We start from the raw sequence: 15,536 nt of genomic DNA, 5'->3' as shown, positions 1-15,536 counted from the left end.
TATTAAATGTCTTTTAATGATAGGATTAAAATAAACTGAAACAGTATGTGTGTAATTAGAGTGGTTTTTACTATTTATTTCTTTATTTCAAGCTGAGTGAAGCTGAGTAATTTTGATAACTGCTTTATTGTCCCCAACAGTTCTATTATGCCGGTATAGAAAATAAAAAAAACATTTAATCCACATTGTACTTAGTACAGAACATTTAAATTCCACCTTACTTTTTAGACTTATCCATATGCAATCTCTTCTATATCTATGTGCTTGCCATTGTTTTTAGTAGTATTAGTAGCTTTGATCCCACATATTAATCCCATACTCTACTGAATCTGTGATCTTTCTTTTAGATATCTGTGTTTTGTGTATCTTTTTGCAAATATTATATAGTAATACAGAATAAAACCAAACCAAGCTATTAGTGTTGCCTTTTTTGTACATTTAAAATTCACAGTAGCCAAAAAGTTTACTATAAAAGTAATGTATCTGAAGAAAAAAATGAACATACAAGAGAATAAAATATTCTCTACAGAAGTTTGGTTTTGGTGTATTAGTGGATGTGATCATGTCATCTTTATAATAATATGCTGCCCATATAAAACTCAGTATAAACTGCAGCGGGACGCCTACTGTATGAACGCCTACAGGGTGAAAAAGTTGTGTTCCCTTCCTCCCCCTTGCGGACCGTCCTGTCAATGGTGGAAAATGGCTGCTCGGAGTAGCTCCCCAAAGCTCAGAGAAAACTGAAAAAAAAAAGTCTACATTAACAACAAGAGGTCACATCTGGACCTTTTCTAACAGGCTAGACGACAACCAGGGGAAGCCTCGACACGGAGAATGTCTCGCTGGGTGCCCACCAAAAAGGAAAAGTATGGTGTTGGTACGTAAGAAAACTTGCATGCTCCATCGTTAGCTCGTCCTAGCTCTCTGCTCTCAGATTGTATAAGTTTGGGAAAGATTGTGATTAGAAAGCGACCGGCTGCATTGTTTCCTCTGTGGCTGCATACGTGATTTTTCTTTTTGCCAAGTTTGCCTAAACGGTGGGAATGCAAATCTCATGAGTCGGGTATTTGCCTGCTTGTTTGCATGAAACGCAAAACAAGGAATGTCTGTCCTATTGTGAGGAAGAGGACTGTGTGTGGATTGGGAATTGTTAAGAGGCGCGCCTAGTTATAGCGCTGTTTCCTGTGTTATGGGGCCTCCGCTACAAACTAACCAGCTAAGAAGAGGCTACGCATGACTTGTAACTGTTTCGTTTGTTGCTTGTTTGTGTTTACTGCGCCGTCTTCTGCACAGAGAAAGCCTCTGTTGTTGGTTAATTATTGTCACTTCCTCTTTGCTTTGAAACCAGGCGTCCTGGTCTGAGAACAGTGTCCCGTTTAGCTTCCACTCTCTCCTGTAGGGGATTGTTGAACAACACTCAACATATACAATCACCAAGAATGTCTGTAACTACTGAAGTTATATTGAAGGGTCTAATTAGAAAAATGCTACGGGGCCAACTGTGTGACACTGAAAATAACATTCAATCTGTTTATTTAGGGCGTGTTTCCATCACATATCTCACAGTCATCTTGTACAATACAGCCACCGCATATCTTTGTATTTTTTTGTACTATGACAATGAGCTTTTCTTCAGGCGCTGATAAACCATTTCATTTAAAGGGCTTAAAAAAATGACATTAAACCACCCAGATTAGTTTATTTACATTTTGTCCTGTCTGTTAGTCATTTTGGCATTACATGTCATTTTTGAATACATTTCCATAACTGTTACACCGCAGCTAATACACATTTGTAATTAAGAATGTTTTATTGTTTTTCTTGTAGTATCACTTGACAAATTGATGGATTGTATATAAAGAAACTGGAAACAACCTCATAAACCACCCCGATGAAGGCAAGATAGCCAGAAACGATTAAAGCATGGTATATTGGAGAAGTATGAGTTGATTCATTTTGATATGAAATATGAGAGTAGCATAGTCCCTCACCGTGTTATACTTTAGTGCCTGAAATAATAGTGTAATGGAACTAATCCAGATTTTTCTGGGGATCCCCTGGAACATCCCGTTCAGTCAGCAATGTAGGAAATGACTCGTGTTTTCCTGGAGAATCTACTTTCACAACAATGGATTGTAATTTTAATGTGTGTAACGTACCCCACCACATGCATACTGAATCCCTTTTTTAGCTGCATCCATTAGTGGGACTGAGGGCTTGTGGCTGTATGAGGGAGGCTGATGCTGACTGATGGATGAGTTCAGCAGGTTACGCTAAAACTTTGAACTTTGTTCACGTTGTCTCTTGTCTCGCAGATGTGGTTTATATTATTGTGGTGTGTGTGTGTGTGTGAAAAGTATCCTATTCTGATGCCAACGATTGCCTCGATAGACTCTCAAATATCCATGAGATCTTGAAAGAGGAGGCTCTTCAAAAATCCTGGAGAAAATTCTCACGGGGCTGGGTGAATGTGAGAGTGGATGAGTCATTAGTAGAAAGAGAGGCAGCTGCCACATCACTGCTGCTGAGGATTGGTGGGGTGCACAGCCATTGCACTTTTAATACTTCATGTGTTGACCAAGAGGCACTAATGAGCACTCTGTGAGACCTCTTATTCTTGCAGCCCTCACTGTGGACCTATTTCTGTTTCAGCAAAACTTTTGTCATACCATTCACTACTCTCATAATGGCTCCATGGCTTTATTAGTGTATGCAGGAAACCCGTCTCCTTTAGTCTTTTCACAGCAGTATTAATAATAAATGCTTCTGTCTTCTTTCATAGAGCATGGCAGTGATAATAAAGGGCTTTGTTATCATACCAGCAGATTCACATTACAGTATTTGGATCATCGTGGAAGCAAGGCTTTGCACAGTAGCCAGCTCCAACACAATAACCAATATTGGAAATTAAACCATACGAGATTTGTGTCACAGTAAAAAACACAAATCAGGAATCCACTCATAGAAAAACAGCTCTATAGCACTAGAGGTCTAAAACTCCACAGGGAACTTTTAAGTACAATTTCGATGTGCTTTTTACGCTACTTTATACTTTTACTTCATTTCAGAGGCAAGTTTAACTACAGCTGTACCACTTACTTTGCTGGGAAATGCTTTTCTTACAAAAGATCATGATATAAGATTTGGTGCATTGTTATAGAGTATACTATCCATTTGTATATAAAAGTAGTTAAAATAAGCCTTATTTTGACCAGCTGCTACTGTAAAATCTTACTTGCACCTCAATGCAACAGTAATAATAATTCAGTGATACAATATATAGCAGTATGTCACTCACAGGGGCCATTCTTCTGCATAATGAGTACTTTTACTCATGATACTTGAAGGTTACCTTGCCAGTACTTCTGTGCTCTCACTTAACTTGCTCTCACTTGCTCTGGAGTATTTTCACGTTGTTCTGTTGCTATTTTTACTCACGTTAAGGATCTGAATCATTCCTCCATCACTGGTATACAGACATCAGTGACTTGTTCCCATTGAACAAGGTTTGGTATGTGCGCACTTTGACTTGATTTGTGGAAACTCATGTTCTTAGTGCATCTGGAATCCCTCCTTATCCCACCAGAGGCAACAAACTTTATTGCTTTTTACATTGTTTCTAAGGATAATTATTACCCAGAGGCAGGAGCTCGACTTCCTCCTCCGAACAATGTCTTCACTTCCACTGGCATGATCAGAATGCTGCCTATCAGCCCGGATTTAACTCAGCTGATCTGGTGAAATGACAGAATTCATCTGCATTCATGAGGCAGTCACACGCAGAAAGAATTATTGACTATTTTCAAATGGAAGTTGAGGTTTTGGGCTCAGGGCCTAACTTCATTCTTTGACCCGTATTCATATCATAAAAGAGGAGTAAGGTGATCCATTCATCAAATAAATGTTAAAATCATATCTCTCTTGACCTTGAGCTAATTTCATTACACAGTTCTTTTTTTGTCAAATGCCAACCAGCCCGGCATAAATCAAAGGGACCAGAAGTTTTGAAGCCTAGTTATTCTTGTGGCATCTGAAAAGTGATTTAACAGGGCCTCAGGGAAATGTTTTTTAACGTCTCTGGGTCCTGTGATGAATTAACCAGAAATACTTTTTGATGCTAATTTCAAGTGTTGTCTCATTAATTCTGTTTCATCAGGATGCTGCTGTTCCTTAAGAGAGACTTCAGAGGGTTGTGGTTCTAGAAAGCAAACCAGGGAACACTAAGCAACAGGACAATTTACTGTGTCTACACATCGCTGTTCAGACTTCAGCACAAATAACCCTTGAGAGCGTGTGCTGTCATGAGAAATGTTTTCCACCCCTCAGTATGTCTCCCTTTGTAATTTAGCTTTAAGTAATCTAACATAATACCAGCTTAGTACATAGAAAATGCCATGATTGTTCAAAATACATTTTGGCTTTTTTTTCTGGCTTGCAGTTGCAGATTTGGGCAGTAAGGAAATACTGCTTCCTGTAGGTCAGATCGCAGACTGGCAGCTTATCTGCGACAATTGGACACATATATATACACCCTAAGCTCCAAACGTTAGCTCTGGTGTGGCTGTGATTCATATTTTTAAACTGGTGTGCGGCAGACTGCAGGCCAACAGGACTGACAACCCGAGACAGCTCTCATTTGGAACAGGTTAGCGGTGAGTGACACATTGGGAGCAGAAAATAGAGACGCTCTGCTCTTGACTGAGGCCGTAAGAAATTTGTCAAGCCCCCGCCCTGCACCCAAGAAAACCACCTCCCACCCACAAGTGCAGTAAGCTAACAAATATGGTGGCAATTAAAACACAGTCTCGGTTACTACATAAATTCTAACCATGTGTTTTAAACTCCCCGCCTCTTATTTTGCCCTTGTCTTGTAGCCTGGGCTGAAGCAATTTGGTGTAAAATATGGGAGTGAAATCTGAGTCATTCCCTTTTATCAGTTTACTTCAGTTTTATATACTAGGAGCTATTTTCATTGCATTTCATTCAGAAAATGCCTTGTCTCACGTCTGTTGCAGGCTCAATAAATATTAAAATAGGAAAAGGTGCGGCTCTTGTCAGTGCTGCACTCCCTGTCAGATATCGCCGCTATTAATTCTGACATAACAAAGCATTCAACAATATTAACTACACAGGTTTAGAACAAGGCACCTGATTTTCTCTCCCGATGTTTAAACTTTGTCCAAGAAAAAAAAGCTGAGCTGACAAAATCTGAGACCAAGTGCTTTTACTAGAGTGAAATAAAGCAGCTGATAAATAGGCAGGAGAAGGAAGGAGATGCTGCGGAGACGAGCAGGAGAGGAGGTGATTTTTTTTCTTCTTGTCAGGAGGGTAACAAACAGTTTCATCTTTGTTTGGTCTGTGTTACAGCCAGGTGGTGTTTATGATCAGCCCGGCACCTATGCTCATAAATAAAACTACAAACAGAAATTGCTTGTGTTTTGCAGCACAGGGAGGAGATCAAATTAAAGGATGCACGGAGCCACAGTGTGGTATGATTTTTTTGTTGTTTTTTTGTCTCATCCTTTGGTGTGGTGACCAGTATGTGTGTGGTTATGTTTGGTAACAAGTGTTTTTATTAAGCACTGACTGTGAGAAGTGTGCAACTCTCTTGAGCGGTCACCTGGAGCCTGAATACTAAGCTAACACCATTATTTCCAATTTTATGAGTTTGTGCATCATGGTGTTGGATTATTTGTTTTTGTCGGCGTGCAGAATGCTGAATCCTCCCGCCACCTGGGACCTCATCCTGCCCAGGTTTTTTGTAATACAGCTGTGCTGCACTTATTGAGCTGCCCTACAGATCTGTGAACCAAACGTCAGCCAACTCTGCAGAAACATCTGAGAAACTTGATTTGTGACTTAGTTTAAAGGCACTGTCACATATCGGGTGCCAATTAGATCCCAATTTGAGCTAGCTTTGTGCTAAACCTCATGATTCATATCTAGTTTGGTTATTGTAAAATTAGAGATTCAAATGCATTGATCATGTACTCTTCATTGTCTCTGCATTCATTAGACACTGTTTCTTGGTCTTAGTCAAAACTTTGGCCATCATCCTCCTCTCCTCTCTTTGGAGGTCAGTATGACTTTGCTATTATTCATTCTGAAAAGGAATTATATATTAACTGTGGGCCGCGCTGCTTGGTGAGGCAATTCTAATAGTACAGCTCCCAATGGCTTGCTGTGAGATGGTGGCTAAGACAAATGACAGCTGGCCTATTTAATCAGTGCATAGCTAAGTGGTTCCACACTATTCCTTCTTGGCTCACCACTGAGACAAAGCTGGAACACTTCTACATCTTGTTTAAGTGTCGCTGTCACCCGAAAGGCTGAGGTGAGCGGGGGGGGGGGATAGACTGAAGCGGTTGTGAACAAGTTAACCTTGGATTTGCACAGGTGAAAATTTGATTTACCACTAATTACTACTAATTATAATGCAGTTCAGCCAGAATTTGTAACCACAGTTTTTACAAAGCTTGAATGTTTAACCTTTTTACAACAAAACATGACGCTGCTTCAGTGACAAAGAACGTGTAAATCTGGAAAGCAGCAAAAATGTATTGTTATGAATCAGAAATGAGTCAACGTTCGTACCCTTTGTAAGGGCTTTTTGTCCTCATTCTTGGTCTCAGCTGTTTTTGTTTTCACTGTAGGCCAGTTGGTGCTGACAAATGTTATCAGTATGTAGCCTACTTGTTTTCTACAAGATGTTTATCTACATCATAGGATACGACATATGTTGTTTAGACCTGAAGTACTCTTAAGAGCAAACCTTTGCTTACCTTCAGATGATACCAAAAAAATGATTTCACTTTCAGCTAAGCTATTAAAAGACTCATGATTGCTCAGTTACTTTAAATGTCATGTGGCAGACAGTCACACAGTTTGACTTTGCAGAGTGTCTTTATAGTGAAGGTTGACACAAGTAGGTGTGAGGTTGCGTGGACCTCCATGACAATTACAAAAGGCCGTGATGTTCCTTCTTGGCAGTTTGTCAAAGGCAGTGAGACATGAAGAGGAAAGCACGCACATCCACACACATCTTGGTTGATCCCGTATGATGACGCTGTATGTGCGAGCGGGTCGTCGCTATTGCTCGGCTACACAAGCAGGCGGTCTCCAGTACCCTCAGTATTGATTGTGGACATGCCAAGCAGCTTGTGCATCATCTGAAAAGAGTCCTGCTGTGCTGCTTTTGCTAGCTTGACAGATGGCTAATGGTGTGTAACACGTCAATGTGAAACAAAGGTCACTGATGTAGACGTGTTATTACATAATTTAGATCCAGCTGGATGAAATTAATATATGAGAACCTTTTAACTGTCATATTGTATCAGGCAAGCAGTTAATGTGATTGTATGAAGTCGTTGGTTCATATTTATAAACTTCAGCTTAGTTTAACATCTAAAGAGTTTCGTCTAAAACAATAGTCACCCCCAGATTTGAACCTTCTGTGACAAAATGACTACTGGCACAAATAATGTAATCTCAGAGAAAGACAAAGTAAGAAAAAAGCCTTTATTAGGGTGACATAGAAACAATGACATTCTTAGCCACAGTAATTTGACCGGCTTTATCAGAATCCAATCTAAAGGAGTAAGTGGAGTGATCATTCAATCAGAGTTGCCAGCAAGTGTGAAAGGAGTTACCAAGAAAAAACAACAAATCTCTGGGAAAAGAAGACCAGAAATCTGCTCTAATTGAACGAAACTTACAATCCAGACAGCGTTTTTACCAGGAAACTGTTTAGCCAAGGTGGTAATTCTGATCCTGATATATCCCGTCTCGTGATCAGTTTAATTATTAGGCTAGAGGATGGCCTGACCAATAGGCACGTCTGTGCTCTTTTCCCCTGACAGTTAAATTATATTTCATAAAAGTGTATTAATTGATTATGATGTTTGCAGAGGTGGTCTAGGTGGCAGGTGAAGTGACCCACCTCCACTATAAAACACTGCGGGAAGACCAGGTAGAACTTCCAACATCAGAAACTCAACACAGATCATCCAAACGTGTATTACTATTAATGTTTTATTTGTCCTTTTGCTTGCAAGCTATCCAGATCTATTTTTAAATGTGAGTTAAGATACTCAGCCATAAACATCCAGAACCATTTCTTTCCTTAGTTTAGTGTTTTCCTTCGTAGGAGACACAAGCTTAAGACAGAACAAGCAGTGCAATTACTTTACGGAAACAAAATTTAATGTGTGGGAATAAAAACTAGAGAAAAGAACTGGCAGTGAGTATAAGACTGTAAACTCAGTCTGTATTGAGTATTCTAAACAGCATCTAGCTGACCGCTCTGGCCGAGGCTTTATTCTATCAGAGTGATGAGCTTGCAGCTGAGCTGAGGCTGTGCCAGGCTGCCAGTGGGTGAGCTGACACTGGACGACCTGTCTGTTTCTGTGGGTCAAGCATGGGCTAAAAGGACTGGCTCCCTGGGAAAACTCACTTCCCAAGTACTTCAGAAGACAGTCTAGCTGTAAGCTGTTGGTAGGTATGACTCGGGGTGTATGTATAACTTGAAGACGAGTGCCAACGGCATCAACATGTAAGCTGTTATTAAAGTCCCATAAGCTGGAACACGTTCTCCACTGAACATATTTATTTTGCCTAAGTAAACTTCCCTAGAGTTATGTTTTCCAGTCATTATACTGTATTGGTTTTGAGTCTTCTAATCCCAGATGCTGAAATTCAGGCACAGCAGAAATCATCGGGCTCAACAACTCTGAGGCTTTTCAGGTTACAAAAATGTCAACATTAATATCAGCTGCAGTCCGTATTAATGTTGCATTTGTCACCTTTAAATGTCCCATGGGTTGTTTTGGGGACTTGTAATGGAGTTGTCAGTCATTGATTGTGGTCGCAGACGGGCTTTGGATTGCCACGTGCAGCAAGAGACAGCCTTTCAGTACAGCTGGCATTTGATGAAATGGCCTTTTGTGTGTTTGTATGTGTGTGGTTGTGTGTGTGTGTGTGTGTGTGTGTCTCTGGCTAAATACTTGATAAAGTCAGAGCCTTGCAGCTCAGATGTTGGTGGGCCCTGGAGGCAGTTTTAGAGATTTTCAGTGAGTGGCAGCTCCACTCTGTGATCAACCTTTGGGGAATTTAGATGAAGTAGTCTCCCTGCTGTATCTGACACCTCAGTCTCCCTTTTGTTTAAAAAAGGAAGGCCGAGATTGTGGAGACATGAAATGAATTTTCATCTGGCCATCACATTTTCTACCTGAACTTTTAAACTTAAGCCCTCGTCTGTATTTGCGTGTGAATTTGGATACAACGAGGTCAATTAAAGTGATACACATATCCAGCTACGATTATTTTCAATTAGGCTGCAGATTATTTTCTTGATTTATTTTGATCTATAAAATGTCAGGATATAGTGGAAAATGTCCATCATAATATCCAAAAGCCCAAGGTGTCCTCTTCAGATGTCTTTTTTTGTCAGAACAAAACCCAAAGCCATTCAATTTAATGTCACTTAAGACAAAGAAAACAATGAGAAATTACTAAAATGATTAATCGATTATCATAAATTTAAGATTATTATTAGTCAATGGAATAATTGTTTCAGCTCTACTGAACAGACAGACATATTCAACATCGGTTGAATGCATTTGCCAACAGCAGCTTGTGCACATTCAAGCTGTTTTTTACAGTCAAGTCTACAGTCCAGCTGATGAAGACCAATTAGTGTTTGTTACAATAGTAATATTTGTGATGCAAGATGCAAGAGTCACAAAACAATTGTTAATAACTTTGTTCTATGAAACCTTATTGGAAATGCTATATTTTGGTGTGTTCTGTGGTTTATACTGTACATGGATCATGATTCAGGCCCAAATTTATGATAATTGAAGGAAGGTTTTTGCTAAACTTGATTATCAGAACAGTAGAGCCATGCTTTTGCACTTTTCAGAAGTAATGGTGAAAAATATCTTGCCCGCATTGACATCAAACGCTTCACAGTCGTGTGTGAAACCACAAGCCCTACCTTTGAGCAGCCACGTAACCTAAGAGATACTGAAAGTAAACAGATAAATAAGGCTCTGCAAACGCGTCAGCAGAAGAACCTATCCTTTAAATACATCATTAGATGCATACTGTTTGGTTTTGCTGCAGACTGCAAATTGTTTACGAGAGCTCACGTCTGGACTGTGCTGCTCCAATTAAGTTGTTCAATGAAACAATTGATGGGGTGGTAAAGGTGATAATAATTTTGAAGGAAGGAATTTTGAGGGATTTATTATTCCAATCACAGTTTTTTTAGTTCTTCTTTAAAGCTTGTGCAGATGTGTAGTAGTGACAATTCATCTGAACTGATTAGACTGTTGCTTTGTTTGAAAAGAGATGGAATCAAGGTTCATTTGTAATTGTTAGGAGCCGTCCAACCAGCAAATGTATCCATCAGCCATTCATTTGGAAGTCAGGTTCACACTACCCAGCTTTGGTACTGTAGTAATACCAAGGTCCACTTTTCAAACATTTCAAACAAGGCCAAATGATGTTGTCAGTGGCTGGTGCACAATGTACATGTTCTTTCAAAAAGTACTTGTACTTCTTTGAAATCACAGGGTAAGCAGAGTGGTAGTTAATTTCAACAGTTTAAGGCGTTATGGCCAAATTAATTGTTGGATCTTTGTTTTCTCCGGGTGAGTAAACCAGTTGCTGTGGGTGGTGAAGAGATTCAGTCGATTATACTAATAAGTCAAGAAAGTTAATTGCCTTCATCTATTCCAGCAATTTAACACAGAATATTCTAGAGGTGTGCATGTAGAGCAGGTATACCTAGCTAATATTAAGAAATGTTTTCTTCAGCTAAATAAGAGCCAAGTGTTAGTGTTGCTGTCTCTGCTTCATCTACTCATTCACCAGTTGTCTTTTGAATGTTCCTCGCTGTGCAAGAATGCCAGTCTGTGCTTTGACAGTTTGATGTTGCCAGTTAGAAGCAGTGGGTGACTGCAGGCAACCTTTTCTAACATTGTTACTGATCTTCCAGACCTTCTTCTTTTCTGTAGGACATTTCAGGGTATTGATGCCATGCTGCTCTCTCATCACTGACAGTGTGTCTTCTGCTTCAGTAGAACACAGCCATATGAGTATAAATAACAGCATGAGAAACAGGTCCTAGGCATTTCTTGTTGCAAATGTCTGGTTTGCTCTACTTGCAAGGCTAGGTGCTGCAGATACCACCTGATGAAGGTCAAGCACTGTATCATTTGCTTGTCAGTGAAGTCACATTTTTGGCAAAGTGCCACCAAAGAGGTTTCAAAGTAAACTTGCTGAGTCAATTGCAGTTTCTTCAAATATTTGAAGGTAATTATGCACTCATTAGCATTTGTATCACAAGAGATGTAACACAGGGCAGGAAATAATTAGCAGCTTCTTGCTGTGCAAAAGGCTAATCTGTGTGGATTCTGCCAGTTTACTTCCCCATGCTGTGTATTGGCGTTTAGATGGAATAAATACAACCCTGTGATCTGTTCCCATTGTTTAACAAAAGATGCAAGATGCAACTTATGATATTACTGTGGTTGAAAACGTGGAAAATGTAAATCTTGCCTGCACCTAAGTCTTATAATATTATTTTCAAGATTATTTTAAAGGATTTGCCTGTTGAGTCGATGAGTCATACAGAAAGTATTCATTCTAAAGCTCATGAGATGTGTGTGCAAAGTGCAGACAGGTTTGCTTTGCACAGTCAGCGCAGATACTCATGTACCACCACAAATAACACCAGAGACCACTGTGTGTGAAACTCTGTGTGAAAAGCTTTGCTCAGTGCTCTGTAATGAGCCAAGTTCTGCTTGCTCTCCCTGTTGTATTGGGAAGATGATTTTCAATTAAAGGCTCTGCAGAGGCAATGGAAGCTGAGTTATCGGCCTGCGTTAGATTGTACACTGAGGCCTGTGTTGGAGCTTAGCGCATGGCAGGAAGTTCTGCCAAAAGGTATTACTGCTGTTGGCATCTAGATCTGGCACATTGTAATTTTCTCCACCTGCTCCTCACTTCACCTTACTTCTCTTTTCATGCCCCAAACCCGCCCACTTCCTCTGCTATACACTATTACATTTTTACAGTGTTCTGTTTCTCTGTTTACGTTATCTTTTTTTCTTTTAAGAGGTATTGTTAATCTTCCTGTGGTCATGAAAAGCATCAGTATTTCCTTCTGGCCAACTGGAAAAGCCCCATCTATTGTAATACAGTAATATCTCAAGTGGCATTTCCTGCTTGTTTCCAGTCAGAGGGAGGAGAAAACTGGTCTTACTAGTGAGCGAGAGACCTGGGGCTTTCCTTTCTCCCTGCTCAGCTGCTGTCGTATTAATTTCAGGTTAATTACAATAGCATTATCTCCACTTTCCAACTGCAGATAAAGCTAAAAGGCTGTTGTATATAATTGGTTTAAGAGGAAAAAGGGTGAGTTTGTTGGTATTTCACAATCCGGGGTTCACTGTCTGCATTTGCCTCTGAATTAGAACCATCAGGCTTCCGCCTGAACGCCTAAACCTCTTATTAAACCCTATTAGAGAGGGACTTGAAGTTAATTATCATGTTTCCCCCGCCTTGTACGTCACTGACAAAGCTCTTACTCCATCGGAGTGTTAGTTGATTGTCCGCTTTCTCTGTGCATGCCACTGCCTAATATAATAACAATAATATTGCAATATCTCAGCCAAACCCCAGCGGACTACATTGCTGTGTATTTTAATAACATACTTAGAGGCTTTTATTTCTTTTACAGTGTTTGAAATGATCTTCATTTCTTAAGTATAAAATAATTAAGGAATGGTTGTAATTTCCCAGTCCTTGAAATATTGTTAGACTCCCTTAAACAATCACATTCTTATATTCTGAATCACAACCTGCAAACCTACCTGAGTGCTCTCAGTATTATCAGTAGATTGTTGATACTTTTGTGTTCACCCTTTGTCTCATCACTGTTGTGCTGCAGGGACACGAGTGTTATTGTGAACTGTGGGAGTTTATTCATACAATTATCTCCTGCTAAAGGGCTGGTTCACACTCCATTTAAGACGATGAATTAAAACGTTCTTCACTTTTTTTCTGACATTTTATAGACAAAATGATTGATCAATTGATTTAGAGAATAATAAACAGATTAAATGATGATGGACTTCAGTGTTAGTTGCAGCCCCTTACATGCCAAGAAATGCAAAAAAGGGAAGAAGACATAGATGCAAACTATGCAGGATTTAAAATATTAAAAAAAGTTGGCTTTGCAAATGGGAGGAAGGAAATGCGTTCAGCACGTTAGACCAGGATACACACAATGAGTTTTTTTGTCAGTAACACTGAATGTAAACATAACTTTGGCTTGGTTGCAAGAAAACTCCACAGGGCACCTTTTAAGCTATTTTTCACTTTTGGCATTTAGAGTTGTTAAAAGCCAAACCTAAATAGATTTGTTAAGGATTTTGATTACACTGCTTTTGAACCCTACTTCAGAAACATTGCTTTCTTTAGTGTGCATCATTGTCAGTAGTAAGGGAGTCTGACAGAGGAGTTAGTTAAGAGTCCACAGACAGTGCAGGGATGCAGTAGAAACACCAGGTCCTTCTGCCCCCCCCCCCCCCCCCCCCCCCCCCTTCAGGCCAGTGTTCCTCCCGTTATCCTAACAGCACTTGGCAGATCCCTAAAGAATACCCGTCAGCTCTGCAGCAGAGCTCGCTGCAGCCAGCTCTGTCTCACCACCAGCAGGGCTCATCAGGAAAACACAGTAAACACCTGCAACAGCACCTCACTCAGCTCACATTTGTCCCATACAAATGACTACACCAGGTTGGTGTCAGACAAGGGTATGTTTGTTTCGTAATCCAGTCATGTCCTCCAAAGCATCACAGCCTCAAAAGGCTCATTTAAAAACATTTTGCATGTAAATGTCGGACATGAAGCCAAATTGAACCCCATATAGGAATGTATAGTACTTAAAATCTTGCCCTTGAAATCACTGAGATAATGGGGACATGGGTGGAAAAGAAATGTAGCATCTTCACTGTTGTAGCACCAGTCTCAAAAGACATTTGTCCCTAAATGAGGGAACATTTTCAGAATTGAGCCTGAAATGATGCCTCGTCTGGATATTACTATCTTCCCTCTAGAAATTTGAATTTAAACCGCTGTGTATTGAGGTGAGGTGATGCTTTAAAATGAATAAGCTCTTTTTTGAATCTTGTACTTGAAGTTTATATGGTCAAATGTATAATTAATTTGCTTTTAAGCAGCAAGAGGTATATCATTTTACATGCAGAACTCGTCAGTCAGTCTGGGTTAGTCATTTACAGTCAGATATGTCCTTCACAGAATACAGTATGTACTCTGTGTGTGTGTGTGTGTGTGTGTGTAACCCCTCTTTGCTGACTCCTCCGTCTTGCCTCGGAGACCCATAGTGCAGCTGGAGTGTAGTAATCATCCTCTATTCAATCCTGCTGCCTGGAAAAGGGCGTTCGCTGTCTGCTGTGTGCTTATTGAACTCCTCCTCATTCAAGTTAAGCACTGTATTAAATTCATATTCCTTGCTCAGTGTTACACAGTCACACAGTTCTTCCTCTTTCTCTCATACGTGATTGTCTTTCCCTGTCTGTCTCTCAGTCTTTCTTTGCCCTTGCACAAAAGGCAAAATCAATAGGCATGATTGGGATGATACAAGATCTTAATTAAGTTTGTACCAAAATAATCTACACATTATCATTCTCAGTTTTGAGATCAGGTGACGTGTCATATTGACGTATGTTAGTTTCGCTTCCATGAACACACCATAGACTCAAGACCTGAAACATCACAGGATCAGCTCAACAGTGTTACATTTTGTCAACAGCATAGGCAAGTAAAGATTAGTTTCTTTGAAAACTCATGTTGCCTATCGACTATTACAAGTGGAGCTGCAACAAGCAATTACTTTCATTCATGTGCTGATAATCTATTCGTTTGATTGATTAATTGTTTTGTTTACAACATGTTAGAAAATGGTGAAAAATGGCCTTTAAAATTTCCTAAAGCAGAAGATGATGTCACCAGATTGCTTGTTTTGTTTGACCAACAGTTTAAAACCCAAAGATATTCTGTTTATGATCACATGAGAAACGGAAAAGCAGAAAATTCTCACAACTGAGAAGCTGCCACAAAGGAACGTTTGGTACTTTTGCTTAAAAAAGCTGAAGCGATTAATCATAGTTGCTGATAGAAGAAAATCTCTGTAATGGTCCTTTTTTTAATATTGAAAAAAGTATTAACAGTATACAGCTCGCCAATCTCTCTCAGAAGTCATCCACATAGAGGTGTTGCTCAGGAGAAATGCTTTGAACTTATCGAATTTCAATGTGGAAGAAATAGACTAATAGCCTTTCGACAGGGCTGGGGAGCAGCAATGCTCTTTTGTAACAGAGCCTGGAGTGAACAATGTTGAAAATAGTGGAGGATGCACGGCAGGATCAACCAGATCAACTGTCAAACCTCAACAGGAAACCAGTGAGTTTTTGAGGAAAAAAAAACTCTCCCTTTCTGGTGATAGCAAAGCA

General features: G+C 39.8%; 1 protein-coding gene across 2 annotated transcripts in view; it reads left to right on the top strand.

Annotated features, from left to right (window-relative positions):
* The first annotated feature begins 730 nt into the window (after positions 1 to 730).
* Positions 731 to 15,536, top strand: part of dock1 (dedicator of cytokinesis 1) — a 164,684-nt gene continuing 149,878 nt past the window's right edge. For both annotated transcript variants that reach the window (XM_070927703.1, XM_070927702.1), the window contains exon 1: positions 731 to 877. In XM_070927703.1, the coding sequence (XP_070783804.1) occupies positions 835 to 877 (43 nt within the window). In that variant the 5' untranslated portion in view covers positions 731 to 834. The remainder of the gene's footprint in view (positions 878 to 15,536) is intronic.

This window comes from Enoplosus armatus, chromosome 20 (genome assembly GCF_043641665.1).
Source record: "Enoplosus armatus isolate fEnoArm2 chromosome 20, fEnoArm2.hap1, whole genome shotgun sequence".
In the NCBI taxonomy this organism is placed as follows: Eukaryota; Metazoa; Chordata; class Actinopteri; order Centrarchiformes; family Enoplosidae; genus Enoplosus; species Enoplosus armatus.
Note: the sequence above shows the minus strand (reverse complement) of the source record. Positions and strands in the feature narration are given on the sequence as shown.